This window comes from Rhinopithecus bieti, unplaced genomic scaffold (genome assembly GCF_001698545.2).
Source record: "Rhinopithecus bieti isolate Rb0 unplaced genomic scaffold, ASM169854v2 scaffold_32401, whole genome shotgun sequence".
NCBI classification, from domain to species: Eukaryota; Metazoa; Chordata; class Mammalia; order Primates; family Cercopithecidae; genus Rhinopithecus; species Rhinopithecus bieti.
In genome coordinates this window covers 37,928-52,326 of record NW_016813717.1, presented here as the reverse complement: position 1 = coordinate 52,326, position 14,399 = coordinate 37,928, and the positions used below count along the sequence as shown (strand labels likewise).

The 14,399-nt window shown below is 48.1% G+C and overlaps 1 protein-coding gene across 2 annotated transcripts in view; it reads left to right on the top strand.

Moving 5' to 3' along the window:
• USP22 (ubiquitin specific peptidase 22) overlaps positions 1 to 14,399 on the top strand; it is a 42,038-nt gene that overhangs the window by 14,765 nt on the left and 12,874 nt on the right. For both annotated transcript variants that reach the window (XM_017848893.1, XM_017848894.1), the window contains exons 2-6: positions 2 to 134; positions 7,105 to 7,218; positions 9,402 to 9,503; positions 10,704 to 10,873; positions 13,231 to 13,378. In XM_017848893.1, the coding sequence (XP_017704382.1) occupies positions 2 to 134; positions 7,105 to 7,218; positions 9,402 to 9,503; positions 10,704 to 10,873; positions 13,231 to 13,378 (667 nt within the window). The remainder of the gene's footprint in view (position 1; positions 135 to 7,104; positions 7,219 to 9,401; positions 9,504 to 10,703; positions 10,874 to 13,230; positions 13,379 to 14,399) is intronic.

The following is a 14,399-nucleotide window of genomic DNA, read 5'->3' as shown; positions in this document are numbered from 1 at the left end:
GGCCAAGTCCTGCATCTGCCATGTCTGTGGCGTCCACCTCAACAGGCTGCATTCCTGCCTCTACTGCGTCTTCTTCGGCTGTTTCACAAAGAAGCATATTCACGAGCATGCGAAGTCAAAGCGGCACAACCTGGGTGAGGCGAGCTTCTGGGATGGGGAGATAGTTGTGGCCCCTAAATTGCTACTGTTTGATTTTTAATTTGCAGTTCCACTCTTCCAAAAGTCCACTTTGTCATTTATCTCAAATAACGCGTGCCCCTCACTGGTGACACTTGGCAAGAGAAGTGAAAGGGACAAGCCGAGCTCAGCTGAATTGCGCCCCCAGTTTGCCTTAGCATCAGAGGGTTCTGAGTGAATGGCCTGCTGTCTGTGTCCAGCTGACTTCCTGTGAAAAGTTACACTGCCCCTGCCAATGAAACATCAGACCCTTTGAAACACATAGTTAGGAATCACCTTAGGCAAACATTTATAAAGAAAGAGCTCCATGCAGTGTGAGGTCACTGAGGTCAGCGAGGGATTGGATGTGCATAGGTGATTTTATGGCCTTCAGCAATGGGTTTCATTGTTTCCAGTTACACAGTTCTTGAAAAGGCTCCCTTAGCACTGTGTGTGGCCTCAAGATTAATTTACCTTTCACAGCCTTACAAAATCAAACTCATTCTACATTCTAGAAGTTGCATAAACTCGGTTTTGCTCTTGATTTTTTCTTCCTTTTTTTTTTTTGAGATGGAGTCTTGCTCTGTCACCCAGGGTGGAGTGCAGTGGTGTGATCTTGGCTCACTGCAGCTTCTGCCTCCTGGGCTCAAGCAGTTCTCCTGCCTCAGCCTCCCAAGTAATGGATTACAGGTGCCTGCTACCACGCCTGGCTAATTTTTGTAATTTTAGTAGAGACGGGGTTTCACTATGTTGGCCAGGTTGGTCTCAAAACTCCTGACCTCACATGATCCTCCTGCCTCGGTCTCCCAAAGTGCAAGGATTACAGGAATGAGTCACTGTACCTGGCTGGCTTTTTTTTCTGACTTTGTGCATTAAATGCTTTTTCTTCTACACAGTAGTGTTTTCCTTGGAGTGCTGATGGAGTTGCCAGGATATCCTTCAGCATAGCATTTTCAAGGGGTCCAAGCCAGAGACCTGTTTTAGCTAATACTTCATGTGAGCTTAGCAATTCCAGGTAAAGATGTTTTTAGGCCTTTCCACCCCGAAATTCTGTAATTTGATGCTCTCTTAAAAGCGTTAGCCTAGAAAGACCTATTGGAAACAACGTGGGAGTCCATAAAGTTACTGCACCCACGTCCTGTACAGCTCTCTACAAGGAGTACTTATAGTAAAGGATAAGACCCATGGATTTAACTGAGGCTGACACGGAAAGTGTGTCTGATTTCTTTTTTTCTTTTCTTTTCTTTTTTTTTTTTTTTTTTTTTTTTTTTTTGAGACGGAGTCTCGCTCTGTCGCCCAGGCTGGAGTGCAGTGGCCGGATCTCAGCTCACTGCAAGCTCCGCCTCCCAGGTTCACGCCATTCTCTTGCCTCAGCCTCCCGAGTAGCTGGGACTATAGGCGCCCACCACCTCGCCCAGCTAATTTTTTGTATTTTTTAGTAGAGACGGGGTTTCACCATGTTAGCCAGGATGGTCTCGATCTCCTGACCTCGTGATCCGCCCGTCTCGGCCTCCCAAAGTGCTGGGATTACAGGCTTGAGCCACCGCGCCCGGCCTCTTTTTCGTTTTTGAAGACAGAGTCTCGCTTTGTCTGGAGTCCAGGCTGGAGTGCAGTGGTGCAGTCCTGGCTCCCTGCAGCCTTGACCTCCTGGGCTCAAGAGATCCTTCTACCTCAGCCTCTCATTGGGACCACAGGCACACACCGCCACACCTGGAATCCCAGCACTTTGGGAGGCCGAGTGACTTCCTGTGTGTAAAAATTTTTTGTTGGTTGGGTGCAGTGGCTCACGCCTGTAATCCCAGCACTTTGGGAGGCCAAGGCAGGCAGATTATGAGGTCAGGAGATTGAGACCATCCCAGCCAACATGGTGAAACCCCGTCTCTACTAAAAATAACAAAAAAAAATTAGGTGGGTGCAGTGGCACGTGCGTATAGTGCCAGCTACTTGGGAGGCTGAGGCAGGAGACTTGCTTGAACCCAGGAGGCAGAGGTTGCAGTGAGCTGAGATCACACCATTGTACTCCATCCTGGGCGACAGAGCAAGAATGTGTCTCAAAAAAAAAAATTGTAGAGGCAGGGTCTCACTGTGTTGCCTAGGCTAGTCTTGAACTCCTGGGCCCAAGCAGTCCTTTGGCTGTAGCCTCCCAAAGTGCTGGGATTACAGGGCTGAGCCACCATGCCTGGCCACAGTGTGTCTGATTTTGTTCCTAGTAATTTTTTTTCTATTGTGTTTTAAAGAAGTGAAACGAGGGAGGAGCGGTGTGGCTTGCACCTGTAATCCCAGCACTTTGGGAGGCTGAGGTGGGCAAATTACCTGAACTCAGGAGCTCAAGACTAGTCTGAGCAACATGGTAAAATGCTGTCTGTACAAAAAAATTTAAAAATTAGCATGGCATGGTGGTATGTGCCTGTGGTCCCAGCTACTCACTCAGGAGGCTGAGGTGGGAGGATCACTTGAGCCTAGGAGGTCAAGGCTGTGGTGAGCTGTGATCAAGCCACTGCACTCGAACCTGGATGAGAGAGCAAGACTCAAAAAAAATAAAAAAGAAGTGAGATGATTTTAAGGCAAAATATACATACCTCTGTCTTCTGTGATGTGTTTATGATCCAGTTGTTTTCTTAGGGACATCTGGAAGCTGTCACCTCAGTATCACACTGTGCAATGGCGTGGTCTCAGCTCACTACAATCTCTGCCTCCCAGGTTCAGACAGTTCCCCTGCCTCAGCCACCCAAGTAGCTGGGATTACAGATGCACACCAACATGCCCAGCTAATTTTTGTATTTTTGTAGAGATGGGGTTTCACCATGTTGGCCAGGCTGGTCTTGAACTCCTGACCTCAGGTGATCCATCTGCCTCAGCCTCCCAAAGTGCTGGGATTACAGGCTTGAGCCACCACGCCTGGCCCAATTAACCATTTTTAAGTCTACAACTTGGTGACATTTAGCACATCTACAATGTTGTGTGTCCTCCACTTCTCTAGTTCAAAACTTTTTTGCGCCATTAACAGATCACCGCCTGTCGCTCTCTCCTGTCCCTTGGTGACTCGACTGCTTTCCGTCTCTGTGGATTTGCCTGTCCTGGATATTTCATATGTGTGGAATCATATAACATGTGGCCCTTTGTGTCTGGCTTCTTTCTGCTAGCATGCATTTGTGATTCATCTGAGTTGCGTTATGGATTAGTATTTCATTCCTTCCTATGGCTCAGTCACGCTCCATTGTGTATGGTAGACCACATTTTTCATCTGTTCATCCGCTGATGGACGTTTGGGTTGTTCCCACCTTCTTGGCCCTTAGGAATAGTGCCACTGTGGATAGCGTGTGTAATTCTAGGGGGACATGTTTTCATTTCTCTTGGATGTACACCTAGAAGTGAGCTGGCAGGGTCATCAAATCTCTCTGCTTAACTTACGTGAAACACCATCTTTTTTTTGTGGCTGCACCATTTTCATTCCCACCAGTGATGGACAAGCTTTCCAGTTTGTTCACATCCTTGCCAACATTTATTTTTTAATACCCATCATAGTGAGTGTGAAATGGTATCTCATTGTGGCTTTGGTTTTCATTTTCTTAATGACCAATAATGTTTAATATTTTTTTATGTGCCTTTTGGGCCGTTTGTATGTTTAGAGAAATACCAGTTCACATCCATTGCCTTTTTTTAATCGGATTGTTTGGTTGTTGTTGTTCTTTATATGTACACATGCACATTATACAGTGTATGCGTGTGTTGCGGTGTGTGGGTATATTCTGGATGTGGACTCCGCACAGATGTATGATTTGCAAATGTTTTCTCCTATTCTGTAGGTTCTTTTTAGTTTCTTGATAGTGTCCTTTGAAGCACAGGATCAGATATTTTTAATTCTGATGAAGTCCAGTTTCTTTTTTCTTTTCTTTCTTTTTTTGAGACAGTATCTCACTCTGTCACCCAGGCTGGACTGTAGTGGCACAGTCACAGCTCACTACAGCCTCAACCTCCCAAGCTGAAGTTGTCCTCCCACCTCATCCTCCTGAGTGGCTGGGACCACAGGTATGCACCACCATGCCTGGCTAATTTTTTGTATTTTGTGTAGAGACGGGGTCTCACCGTGTTTCCAAGGTGGTCTTGAACTCTGGGCTCAAGTGATCCTCCCGCCTCCGCCTCCCAAAGTGCTGGGATTCCAGGTGTGAGCTGCCGCCGCCCAGCCCAGTTTATTTTTTTCGTTGCTGGTGGTTTTGGTGTCAGATCTAAGAATCGCTCACCAAATCCGAGGTCGTGAAGACTTGCCCCTATGTTTTCTTCTACGAGTTTTATACTTTTGGTTCTCCTATTTAGGTCTGTGGTCCATTCGAGTTAATTTTTATATACGGTATGAGGTAAGGATTTGTATGTGAATATACAGTTGTCCCAGCAGCATTTGTTAAAGAGATATCCTCTCCCCTCAAATGGTCCTGACGCCTTGTGGATGTCAGTTGGTTTTAGGCAGTGGGAGTGTTGCAGTGTGAAGGCCTTAAAGAAGGCCTAAATCTAGAAGGATTTACATAGTAGGCACTGGAATGGTGATCTGTCTTCCCACGGTAGAGTTTTTGTTGTCAGCTATATGTGTGGGCTGTTTTTCACGGAATGTCTCGGCCTTACTGTAAGTTCTTATCACCCTTATTGTAAACTTGTCTCTGTCAGGATTTCTCTGTGACGTCCATGTGCTGGGGCTGTACTTCTGATGAACAGAAAGTGGCAAAGGGTTGATGGCCGAGCTCTGTGACAGCTCCCACCAGGACTTTAACATCGTTGTTGGCATTTTGTGAATTTTTTGAGTAGAGCAGAAGGTAGCCTTGGGAATCTTAAACTGCTATTTTGAGTTTCAACAGATCTGCTTTGGAAGAATTCAAAAAGCTACCACAGTCTAAGTCATAGTAGCTTAAGACATGAAATAGAATAAAACTGTGATGTTCCAAGACTTCCATGTTTATCTGGGGATGCACTTAAATTATATACTAACCTAATCATCACACAGCCCTGGGAAGCACTAGTGCGGTTGCTATCAGCATCTTACCGCAGAGGAAGCTGAGGCTCAGAGGCATGGAGTAATTGATGAAAGGTACACAGTTGGCAGGTGGCAGAGTGAGGGTTTGGTTGGTGCCAGTTACTCTCAATCCATGCTCTTTCCTCTGTGCTTTGCTGCCTCCCAGGTGTCTGACATTGCGTGGATTTAAGTCCCACTCTTCCCTCTTTTTTTGGGGGGGGGGAGATAGAGTCTGCCACTCTCGCCCAGGCTGGAGTGCAGTGGTGCAATCTTGGCTCACTTCGGTCAAGTCATACTTCCACTTAAGCCTCCTGAGTAGCTGGGACCATAGACATGCACCACTACACCCGGCTAATTTTTGTAGAGATGGGGGTTCACCATGTTGCCTAGTCTGGTCTTGAACTCCTGAGCTCAAGTGATCCACTCACCTCAGCTTCCCAAAGCGCTGGGATTACAGGTGTGAGCCACCACGCCAGGTTTCTCTCCCAGAAGGAGAACTTCTCAGCCTCCCGAGTAGATGAGAGTACGGGCACGTGCCACCACGCCCGGCTAATTTTTTGTACTTTTAGTAGAGACAGGGTTTCACCGTGTTAGCCAGGATGGTCTCCATCTCCTGACCTCGTGATCCACCCGCCTTGGCCTCCCAAAGTGCTGGAATTTCAGGCGTGAGCCACCGCACCCGGCCAACCCCGGTTGTTTTTAAATTGTTAAATGGAGAGAGTGCCTTTTTTCAGGCACTCAGAGGACTTTATCTTACTTACTTTTATAATAAAATAATTAAGAGCCCAAGCTATTAGTCCTATTTTATTTTTTGACTTTTTACAAATTATTGCTTTTAACAAAGAAAGCAAAAGTGGATATTTCCATAAAATAAAGGTTTATGTTGACAATTAAAAACTGGACATGCACACGATTAGAAAGTTCAAACGACACGAAAAGGTATACTTCTTGAAGGAAACGACTGTGAACAGTTTCTTGTGAGTGTTTTAGAAAATTGAAATTTATACATACATATTGTATCTCTTCTTGTTTGTAAAAAGAATATACTAGTATTACTATAATTTTTTTATTTTTATTTTTTGAGACAGAGTCTCACTCTGTTGCCCAGGCTGGAGTGCAGTGGCAAGATCTTGGCTCAATGCAACCTCCCCTTTCTGGCTTTCAGCTATTCTCATGCCTCAGCCTCCCGAGTAGCTGGGGTTACAGGCGTGTGCCACCATGCCTGGCTAATTTTTGTACTTTAGTAGAGATTGTGCTTCACCGTGTTGACCAGGCTGGTCTTGAACTCCTGGCCTCAAATGATCTGCCCACATCGGCTTCCCAAAGTGCTGGGATAACAGGCATGAGCCACAGCTCCCAGCCTATTAGTCCCATTTTATAGAAGATGCAGTTGAGAAGCTGTGGTGGAAGACCCACCTTCAGGTAACTCTGGGTCAAGATGTCAGTGAAGGTCATCTGATAAGAAACTATTTCCCCCGTGTCCTTAAGGTAAGAGTAGCAAATGCCGCCAATCACAAAAGTCACAGCAAGTTGCTGTCACATTCTTTATGGTGATGGTGTCAGGAATTCTAGATGGAGGGAAGCATAGTCACTCCGTGTCAGGTGGCCAGGACTGAAAATATCCAATGCAGTTGTACCAGTTTTAATACCACGCAGAGAAGGTGGCAGAGGTCCTGATCCTGGAGTATTGGCTGCTTTGAAAAGTATGTGTGGGTCGCCTCTGTTTTTTAGACACCTCAGCCCTGGGCGTGAGCTGCCAAACACAGTGCATGCCCCTCACCTGCTCAGGATAGGAGACCGCACTGGACTCGCTTCCCCACTTGTGCATAGGAAGGTGCTATGAACAGTCATTGTCTACAGTACCTCACTGTGTTTAACTCTGCCTTGCAGCCTTACCCTGTGGTTTTTAATTTAATCGGTTTCTCCTCCCTCCTTTCTCTCCTCAGCCATTGATCTGATGTACGGAGGCATCTACTGCTTTCTGTGCCAGGACTACATCTACGACAAAGACATGGAAATAATCGCCAAGGAGGAGCAGAGGAAGGCTTGGAAAATGCAAGGTTTGGTTCCACCTCAATTTACCTGCTTGATCCTGCAGTTCCCTCATGTCCATCAAGGGCAGACCCAGTAGGAGAAAGAGAAGTAGCTAGGTGGGAAGTGGTGGGCTGGTGGGACGAGGCCCCCCACCTTCCCCTAAGGCCCACAGTGGATTCAGCCGAAGCTGTGCACGGCAGGGGAGGGGGCTAGCGTCGAGGCATGCATAGCTGCCTGTTTGCCTGGGACCGCTTCCAAGGTGTTTCCTTGCAGGTCCCCCAGGGCCTGCAGCTGCGTCGGGGGACAACCCCAGCAGTACTTAAGCTCTCCCAGGGCGCACCTGCAGATGTGGGGCTGAACCAGTGTGGCGAGGTCACACCTCTCGGGGACAGGCGACTCCATATCTGGACGTCCCTGAGTGGTTTGCCCTCAGCTCTGTTGAATTCTAGCAAGCGATCTCTTTGCAGTAATGTTATGTGTAAACATACCTCCTTCCTCCCAGGAGAGCAGACTATTTTCTGATCAAGTTGCGGTAGAATCTGGTTTGAAATTCTGGACTGTTTGGGTGATGTTAAATCCATGTTAACAGCGTAAACCCACCAGATGGAAACAGAGTCTCCCAGCAGCCCCACTGCACAGTCAGATCCTTGCAATCCTGTGAGCTGCCCTCGTGGCTCTTGCACCAGTGTGGGTTTCGCACGTGCTGTTGCCTCTCTGTGGCCACATGCTCTGGTTATTGGCTGCACAGAGGGAGAGGTGCAAACATGCAGTCATTTGCTTTATCATTTATTTCGTCTTGGCTTTCCTGAGTTTGTTTGTTTGTTTTTTTGGTTTTTAATTCTGGCAGATGCTCATAGTGGTTGACAGTGATAGCGACATAGTGGCAGGTGTGGTTTGCCCCAGTTGACAGGTGAGCATCTGATCTCTCTGGTAGCAAAGCCATCGCTGTTGGCAAAGGAAACATATGAACCTGACACCTGTTATACATTCTTGCCTTGATTACTCTCCATTGAACACACCCCAGTGTTTTGAGAAGGGAAGAATAGCAGCAGGGGCTCTTTCAGTGAGCAGAGTTATTTGTGTTTAACAAGTCTTTTCTGGAGAGCAGTCTTTGACTTGTGCTCCCTCTTCTCAGGGAACACTCTCAGAAATTTAACAACATTGTGACTAAGTGTGGGTGTATTGTTTTGTGCAGAGCATTTAAAGCACAGGCCTAAGAAATGTATGTCCAGGATTAAAATGGAATTCTTCGGCCGGGCGCGGTGGCTCAAGCCTGTAATCCCAGCACTTTGGGAGGCCGAGACGGGCGAATCACGAGGTCAGGAGATGGAGACCATCCTGGCTAACACGGTGAAACCCCGTCTCTACTAAAATACAAAACTAGCCGGGCGAGGTGGCGGGCGCCTGTAGTCCCAGCTACTCGGGAGGCTGAGGCAGGAGAAAGGCGTAAACCCGGGAGGCGGAGCTTGCAGTGAGCTGAGATCTGGCCACTGCCCCCCAGTCCGGGCGACAGAGCGAGACTCCGCCTCAAAAAAAAAAAAAAGAAAATGGAATTCTTCTAGAATCATTTTATAATTCCATCTATCCAACATGACGTGTCTTTTAAAGTATTTTGAAGTATTCATAAATGTTGGTTGGCATGGAACAAGTACCTCTGAGTGCATAGGGTGTGCGTTGAATGGAATACGATGCCAGTTAGCATTTACACCACTCTCTTTGAATATTTTGTGGCGCACACATTTTTAACTGTTGCATCTATTTTAGTTTGGTAACTCTACGCTGTGTTTATGCTATTTCAGTTTGCTGAAAAGTGCATGCTCTCGCCTTCAATTTCACTTGTTTGCAGGAGAATCCTTCATGTAAGTTCCCGTTGGTGCTGATGCTGCCATCTGTGTGCTGAAGGTTGGAAGACATTTGAAAAACAACTGTTTCGGCATTGGCTTTGGGGTAGTTTTGACTGGAGGTGCTGCTTTTCTTCTTGCAGGAAACGTAGCTCACATGCTTATGCCCTCTGTGAGAAGCTCCTTTAAGTGTTGTGTGTAGCCCCTGTCAGCACAGTGGAGTTTGAGAAAGCCATGGTGCTGTGGATGTCGCCCACTGAAATGCACCCTGACAGACAGCACAGCGCCACAGCTTTTATATGTAAGCACACTTGATGTGAAAACGTAGCTAATAGCACTTGGAACTGTCCTTTATCTGCTTGCTTTAGGCGCTGGAGAGAAGTTTTCAACTTGGGAACCAACCAAACGGGAGCTTGAACTGCTGAAGCACAACCCAAAAAGGAGAAAGATCACCTCGAACTGCACCATAGGTGGGTGGAGGGCATTGTCACTCTCAGCTAGATTTCTTTCCGGGCTTTAAAAGTAAATACAGAATTGTGAGTTTCGTAAATCCACATGATTCTGTTGAAGCCCTGCATAACTGTCAGTCATCGATGTGCTCAGCGACCAGCTCTTGAGCACCTGTTCTCTGCAGGGACCTGCAGTGGGCTTGGGGCACAGAGTGATGTGTGGCAATGGCCCTGCCCTCATAGCCTTCGGTGTCTGTGTGGGTAAAGGGACTCAAGTTGATTCTGGCCAGGGTGAGGCTGGGCACAGTAATCTTCAGGGAGAGAAATGTGTGTGAGTGTAAGTATTTGCTGAATTTTCTACAAATTGAGGGAATACCCTTTAGAACTTTTTTTTTTTTTTTTTTTTTTTTTTTGGAGACAGAGTCTTGCTCTGTCGCCCAGGCTGGAGCACAGTTCACTGCAACTTCCGAGCAGTGATCCTGGGCCCAAGCGATCCTTCCACCTCAGCCTCCTAAATAGCTGGGATTGCAGGTGCACACCACCATGCTTGGTTAATTTTTGTGTTTTGCGTAGAGACGTTTCACCATGTTTCCCAGACTGGTGTTGAACTCCTGGGCTCCAGTGATCCTCATGCTTTGGCTTCCCAGAGTGCTGGGATTACAAGTATGAGCCCCTGCACCTGGCCCTAGAACATTTTTTTAAAAAAATTATTATTATACTTTAAGTTCTAGGGTACATGTGCACAACGTGCAGATTTGTTCCATATGTATACGTGTGCCATGTTGGTGTGTTGCACCCATTAACTTGTCATTTACATTAGGTATATCTCCTAATGCTATCCCTCCCCCCACCCCACGACAGGCCCCGGTGTGTGATATTCCCCTTCCTGTGTCCAAGTGTCCTAGAACATTTTTAAAAAGCTGTTTTGTTTGTTAGGCTCCACTGTGACCTGGCCTGTTGCCATAGAAACTATATTTGTGTCATTCTGTCAAAGCATACAATGGCTGAAGTGGGAGGGGGCGATGGTGGTGGACATTCTTCAATACCGTTCATGTAAAAGTGGCGTAAAAATTAGCAAAATGCGATACCTCATCGTTTTCTGGCTTCTTGAATGAATGAATAAAAGAAAATACTCGTAGAGGTAGAGGAAGCTGCTGGGATCCAGCGGCACCTGTGGCTCAGCACACAGGTAACCCCGGCTCTCCGGCGACTTGTGTCCAGGTCTGCGCGGGCTCATCAACCTTGGGAACACGTGCTTCATGAACTGCATCGTGCAGGCGCTGACCCACACGCCACTTCTGCGGGACTTCTTCCTGTCTGACAGGCACCGCTGTGAGATGCAGAGCCCCAGTTCCTGTCTGGTCTGTGAGATGTCCTCACTGTTTCAGGAGGTGAGCACCATTGACTAATGCAGGGGAGCATTTCTGTTACTTTGTTTCCACTTTAAAAAAAAAAAAAATTCAAGGCCGGGCACAGTGGCTCAAGCCTGTAATCCCAGCACTTTGGGAGGCCGAGACGGGCGGATCATGAGGTCAGGAGATCGAGACCATCCTGGCTAACACTGTGAAACCCCATCTCTACTAAAAAATACAAAAAAAACTAGCCGGGCGAGGTGGCGGGCGCCTGTAGTCCCAGCTACTCGGGAGGCTGAGGCAGGAGAATGGCGTAAACCCGGGAGGCGGAGCTTGCAGTGAGCTGAGATCCGGCCAGTGCACTCCAGCCCGGGCGACAGAGTGAGACTCCGTCACAAAAAAAAAAAAAAAAAAAAAAAAAAATTCAATAGGGTGGACCGCGATAAAGGAAGATACATTTGGAACCTTTTGTAGTAAGTTACTGTTTAATATACATGTCTATTATGGAAAACACAGTTTTCCGAAAAGGGAAGACCTGGCATGATTTGGGGGGATGCACTGCTGACTCAGAACAAGGAGGAGCTCTCTCAGAGGCGTGTGGCAGAGAGATCCCTGGCGAGTGACATTTGTCTCTAAAGGCGGGTGATTCTCCCCATTCCTCTTCCCCCATGGTGTACCTTCCTGGCTCAGAAAGGCATGCATGTGCCACCCTCCTGCGTCCTGGTATGTGGGTCTCCTCCACTGCCAGGCCTCTCTAAGCATGCCCAGTCAGAGCCTCTGTCCTCATGAGCTACGTGCTACACGTTGGCAGTTCTTGTGGGCTACATGTGTAGCATTCCTTTCCATGTCTGTCCCTGGCGTCAGAGGATGGCAGTGCTCAGGGCAAGGCGTATCACGGCTGCTGCCTCAGCTGCCACCAGTTCCGTGACTCAGACATGCCTCTTAGAGCTGAAGCAGCTCAGTTACCTCAACTAATAACCAGGCTGGTGCCTGTTCCTCAGGTGCCTTGCACAGCAGCCAGCCAATAGCCCTGGCCTGTTTCTGTTGGTAACCTCTGAGAGACCCAGCCACGCCGGCTCACTCATGTATGTCTGGTCATTGGTCACTTTTGTGGAACAGCTGCAGAGTTGAGCGTTTGGACAGAGGCTATCCAACCTGAAAAGCTGAAATTATTTACTGCCTGGGCCTTTCAAAAACAGATTGCCAGCCTCTGGTCGCACCTAAGCCATTTCCTCAAAGTACCTGCAATGTGCCATAACTGCTGGGGGCACGGCCCAAATAGGAGAAAGGAGGGTGCAGCTGGGAAGTTGGTGGGCGGTTGTGTCACTGACTTTAGTGATAAGCTCACTTGTGTTAGATTGTTTTTAGACTCAGGTTTGTTAAGGTGTAAATTACAGTCACATCCACCTTTTAGTGTATAGATAGATGGGTTTTGATGAATGCATAGTTTTGTAACTGCTGCTACTCAAGATGAAGAACTGTCACCTCCCCAAACTCCCTCATGCCCCTCTGAAGTCAACCTCTAGTCCCCAGACCCTGGCAGCCGCCGATCTGTCTTCGGTCCCTTGAGTGTCCTTTACCAGCACGTCATACAGATGGATGCATGCAGGAAGTAGCCTTTCAGAATCTGGCTGTCCCTTCTTAACATAATACTGGGTGGATTCACCTGTGTCTTGTGCGCATCCATGACGTGTGCTTTCGATGGCTGCGTTGGGTTCCATTATGTATATGGGCTCTGGTTGTCTGTTTCCCAGTTCGGACACATTTGGGTGGTCTATGGTTTTGGGTTTTTTTGATGAGGAATAAAACTGCCATGAATTCTGTATTTGCACAGGCAAGACTCTTCTGTGGGTCTGACCTGGTGAGGAAGCCGTGGGGTAGAAGGTGTGCTGCTGGGTCTGGGTCCTGAATGGAGCTGGTGGAGAGGATCGATTGGTTGGCAAGCCCTGAGCTCATTGCCATTAGCCTCAGAGCCAGAGAGTCCTGTGGCTGATGCTGGTGAATTCTGCATCATCACAGTGATGTGCTTCCCTTTGTGGCGGTGCTGGTGTCCATGGGCCGGAGTGGTTTGGCTGGTGTTTTGAGGAAACTAGTATTGGGCAAATCAAGTCACTTTTATTTGCATGTGATCTCATAGTAGCAAGTCATAATTTATCTTCTAGGCTTATATGTGGAAAACTAGATGGTGGAAAGGTAAAAATTCATATGAGGACTCAAAAAGTCCAATGAGCCCAGATAAAATAGACTGCAAAAAGTAGAAAAGTAAAATTGAACCATTTGTGTCAAATGAGCCACAGCCAATGGTAGGCATCTGATTAAGGTTTTGATTGTGTGTACTCTGTGTTCAGAGTCTACATTTATTCCTGACAAGGTTTCCTTTCCCTGCCCTCTGGCAGTTTTACTCCGGACACCGGTCCCCTCACATCCCGTATAAGTTGCTGCACCTGGTGTGGACCCACGCGAGGCACCTGGCAGGCTACGAGCAGCAGGATGCCCACGAGTTCCTCATCGCGGCCCTGGACGTGCTCCACCGACACTGCAAAGGTGGGCGCTGGGCTCTGCACCCTCCACCAACGCAGGATGTTTTCCTCGAAGGGGAAGGAAGCAAAGCAAGTGTGTGCGCTCGTGCAAAAAGGGGCACAGGTGACACGTTCCATTGTTTTGTAGCCTTTGTTGTCATTTGTTTCTGAGGTCACCATAACTAATGACCTCAGAGGGGCTCCTCCTGGTTTATTTTTAAGAGGCGAGGAAGTAGTTCCAGCAGTATGGCAGGTCCTCAGTGACCCATCACAGTGAACAGCAAGTTCTCAGGGCCCTCTTGGGCCTGTGCTTTGAGGACCCTGCCTGCCTTGGCATTTCTGGGATCCTGTGGGTTAACAGGCCTGAGGCTTCTGGACATCCCCCAAATACAATCAGCCAACCATCTCCTTCCCCATGGGGACTCTCCAGAAGGACTGGTGGTTGCTCTGAAATAGCCAGAGAGCTGGGACACAGGACGAGCAAAGCTTCTCTTGGGGTCTCATTGGACCTGGGCCATCTCCCACAACATCGTTCCATAGCCTGGCCCCAGGGTGGTGCCCTCACTAGGTTCTCAGAGGTGTGTGCTGTTGATAGTTGGCGGGGGCAGCTCTTAGGGCTGGAGGTGGGAGGCTAGGACTGAATGACTTCAGCCAAGATCGGCTCCTCTGCATTCCTCACGGTGGAGATCCCAGTGTGAGAAACCTGCAGCTGAAGTCTGTCTCTACAGGCAGAGAGACTGAGGGGTGATTCTCACACAGTGGGCTGGTCACTTGCAGGTCTTCCTAAAGCCTGTGCTGGCGGTTCTGATTCAGTAGGTCTCTGGGAGGCAAGGGCTACTTCACTCCTACTCGGTTGCCAGCCGATGCTGATGCCGCTGGTTCAGATGCCATGCTCTGAGAAGCCATGCGCTCAGCTAACAGGGTACCTGGCTGCTTGTGAGTTACCTGTGGCCTCTGGGCTGGCACAGCTAGTTGTAGGCAATATCCTACCAGTTAATTTTAACTTGGAGTCTTTTAGAGAACAGAGTCCTGTTCTGACAGTTCAC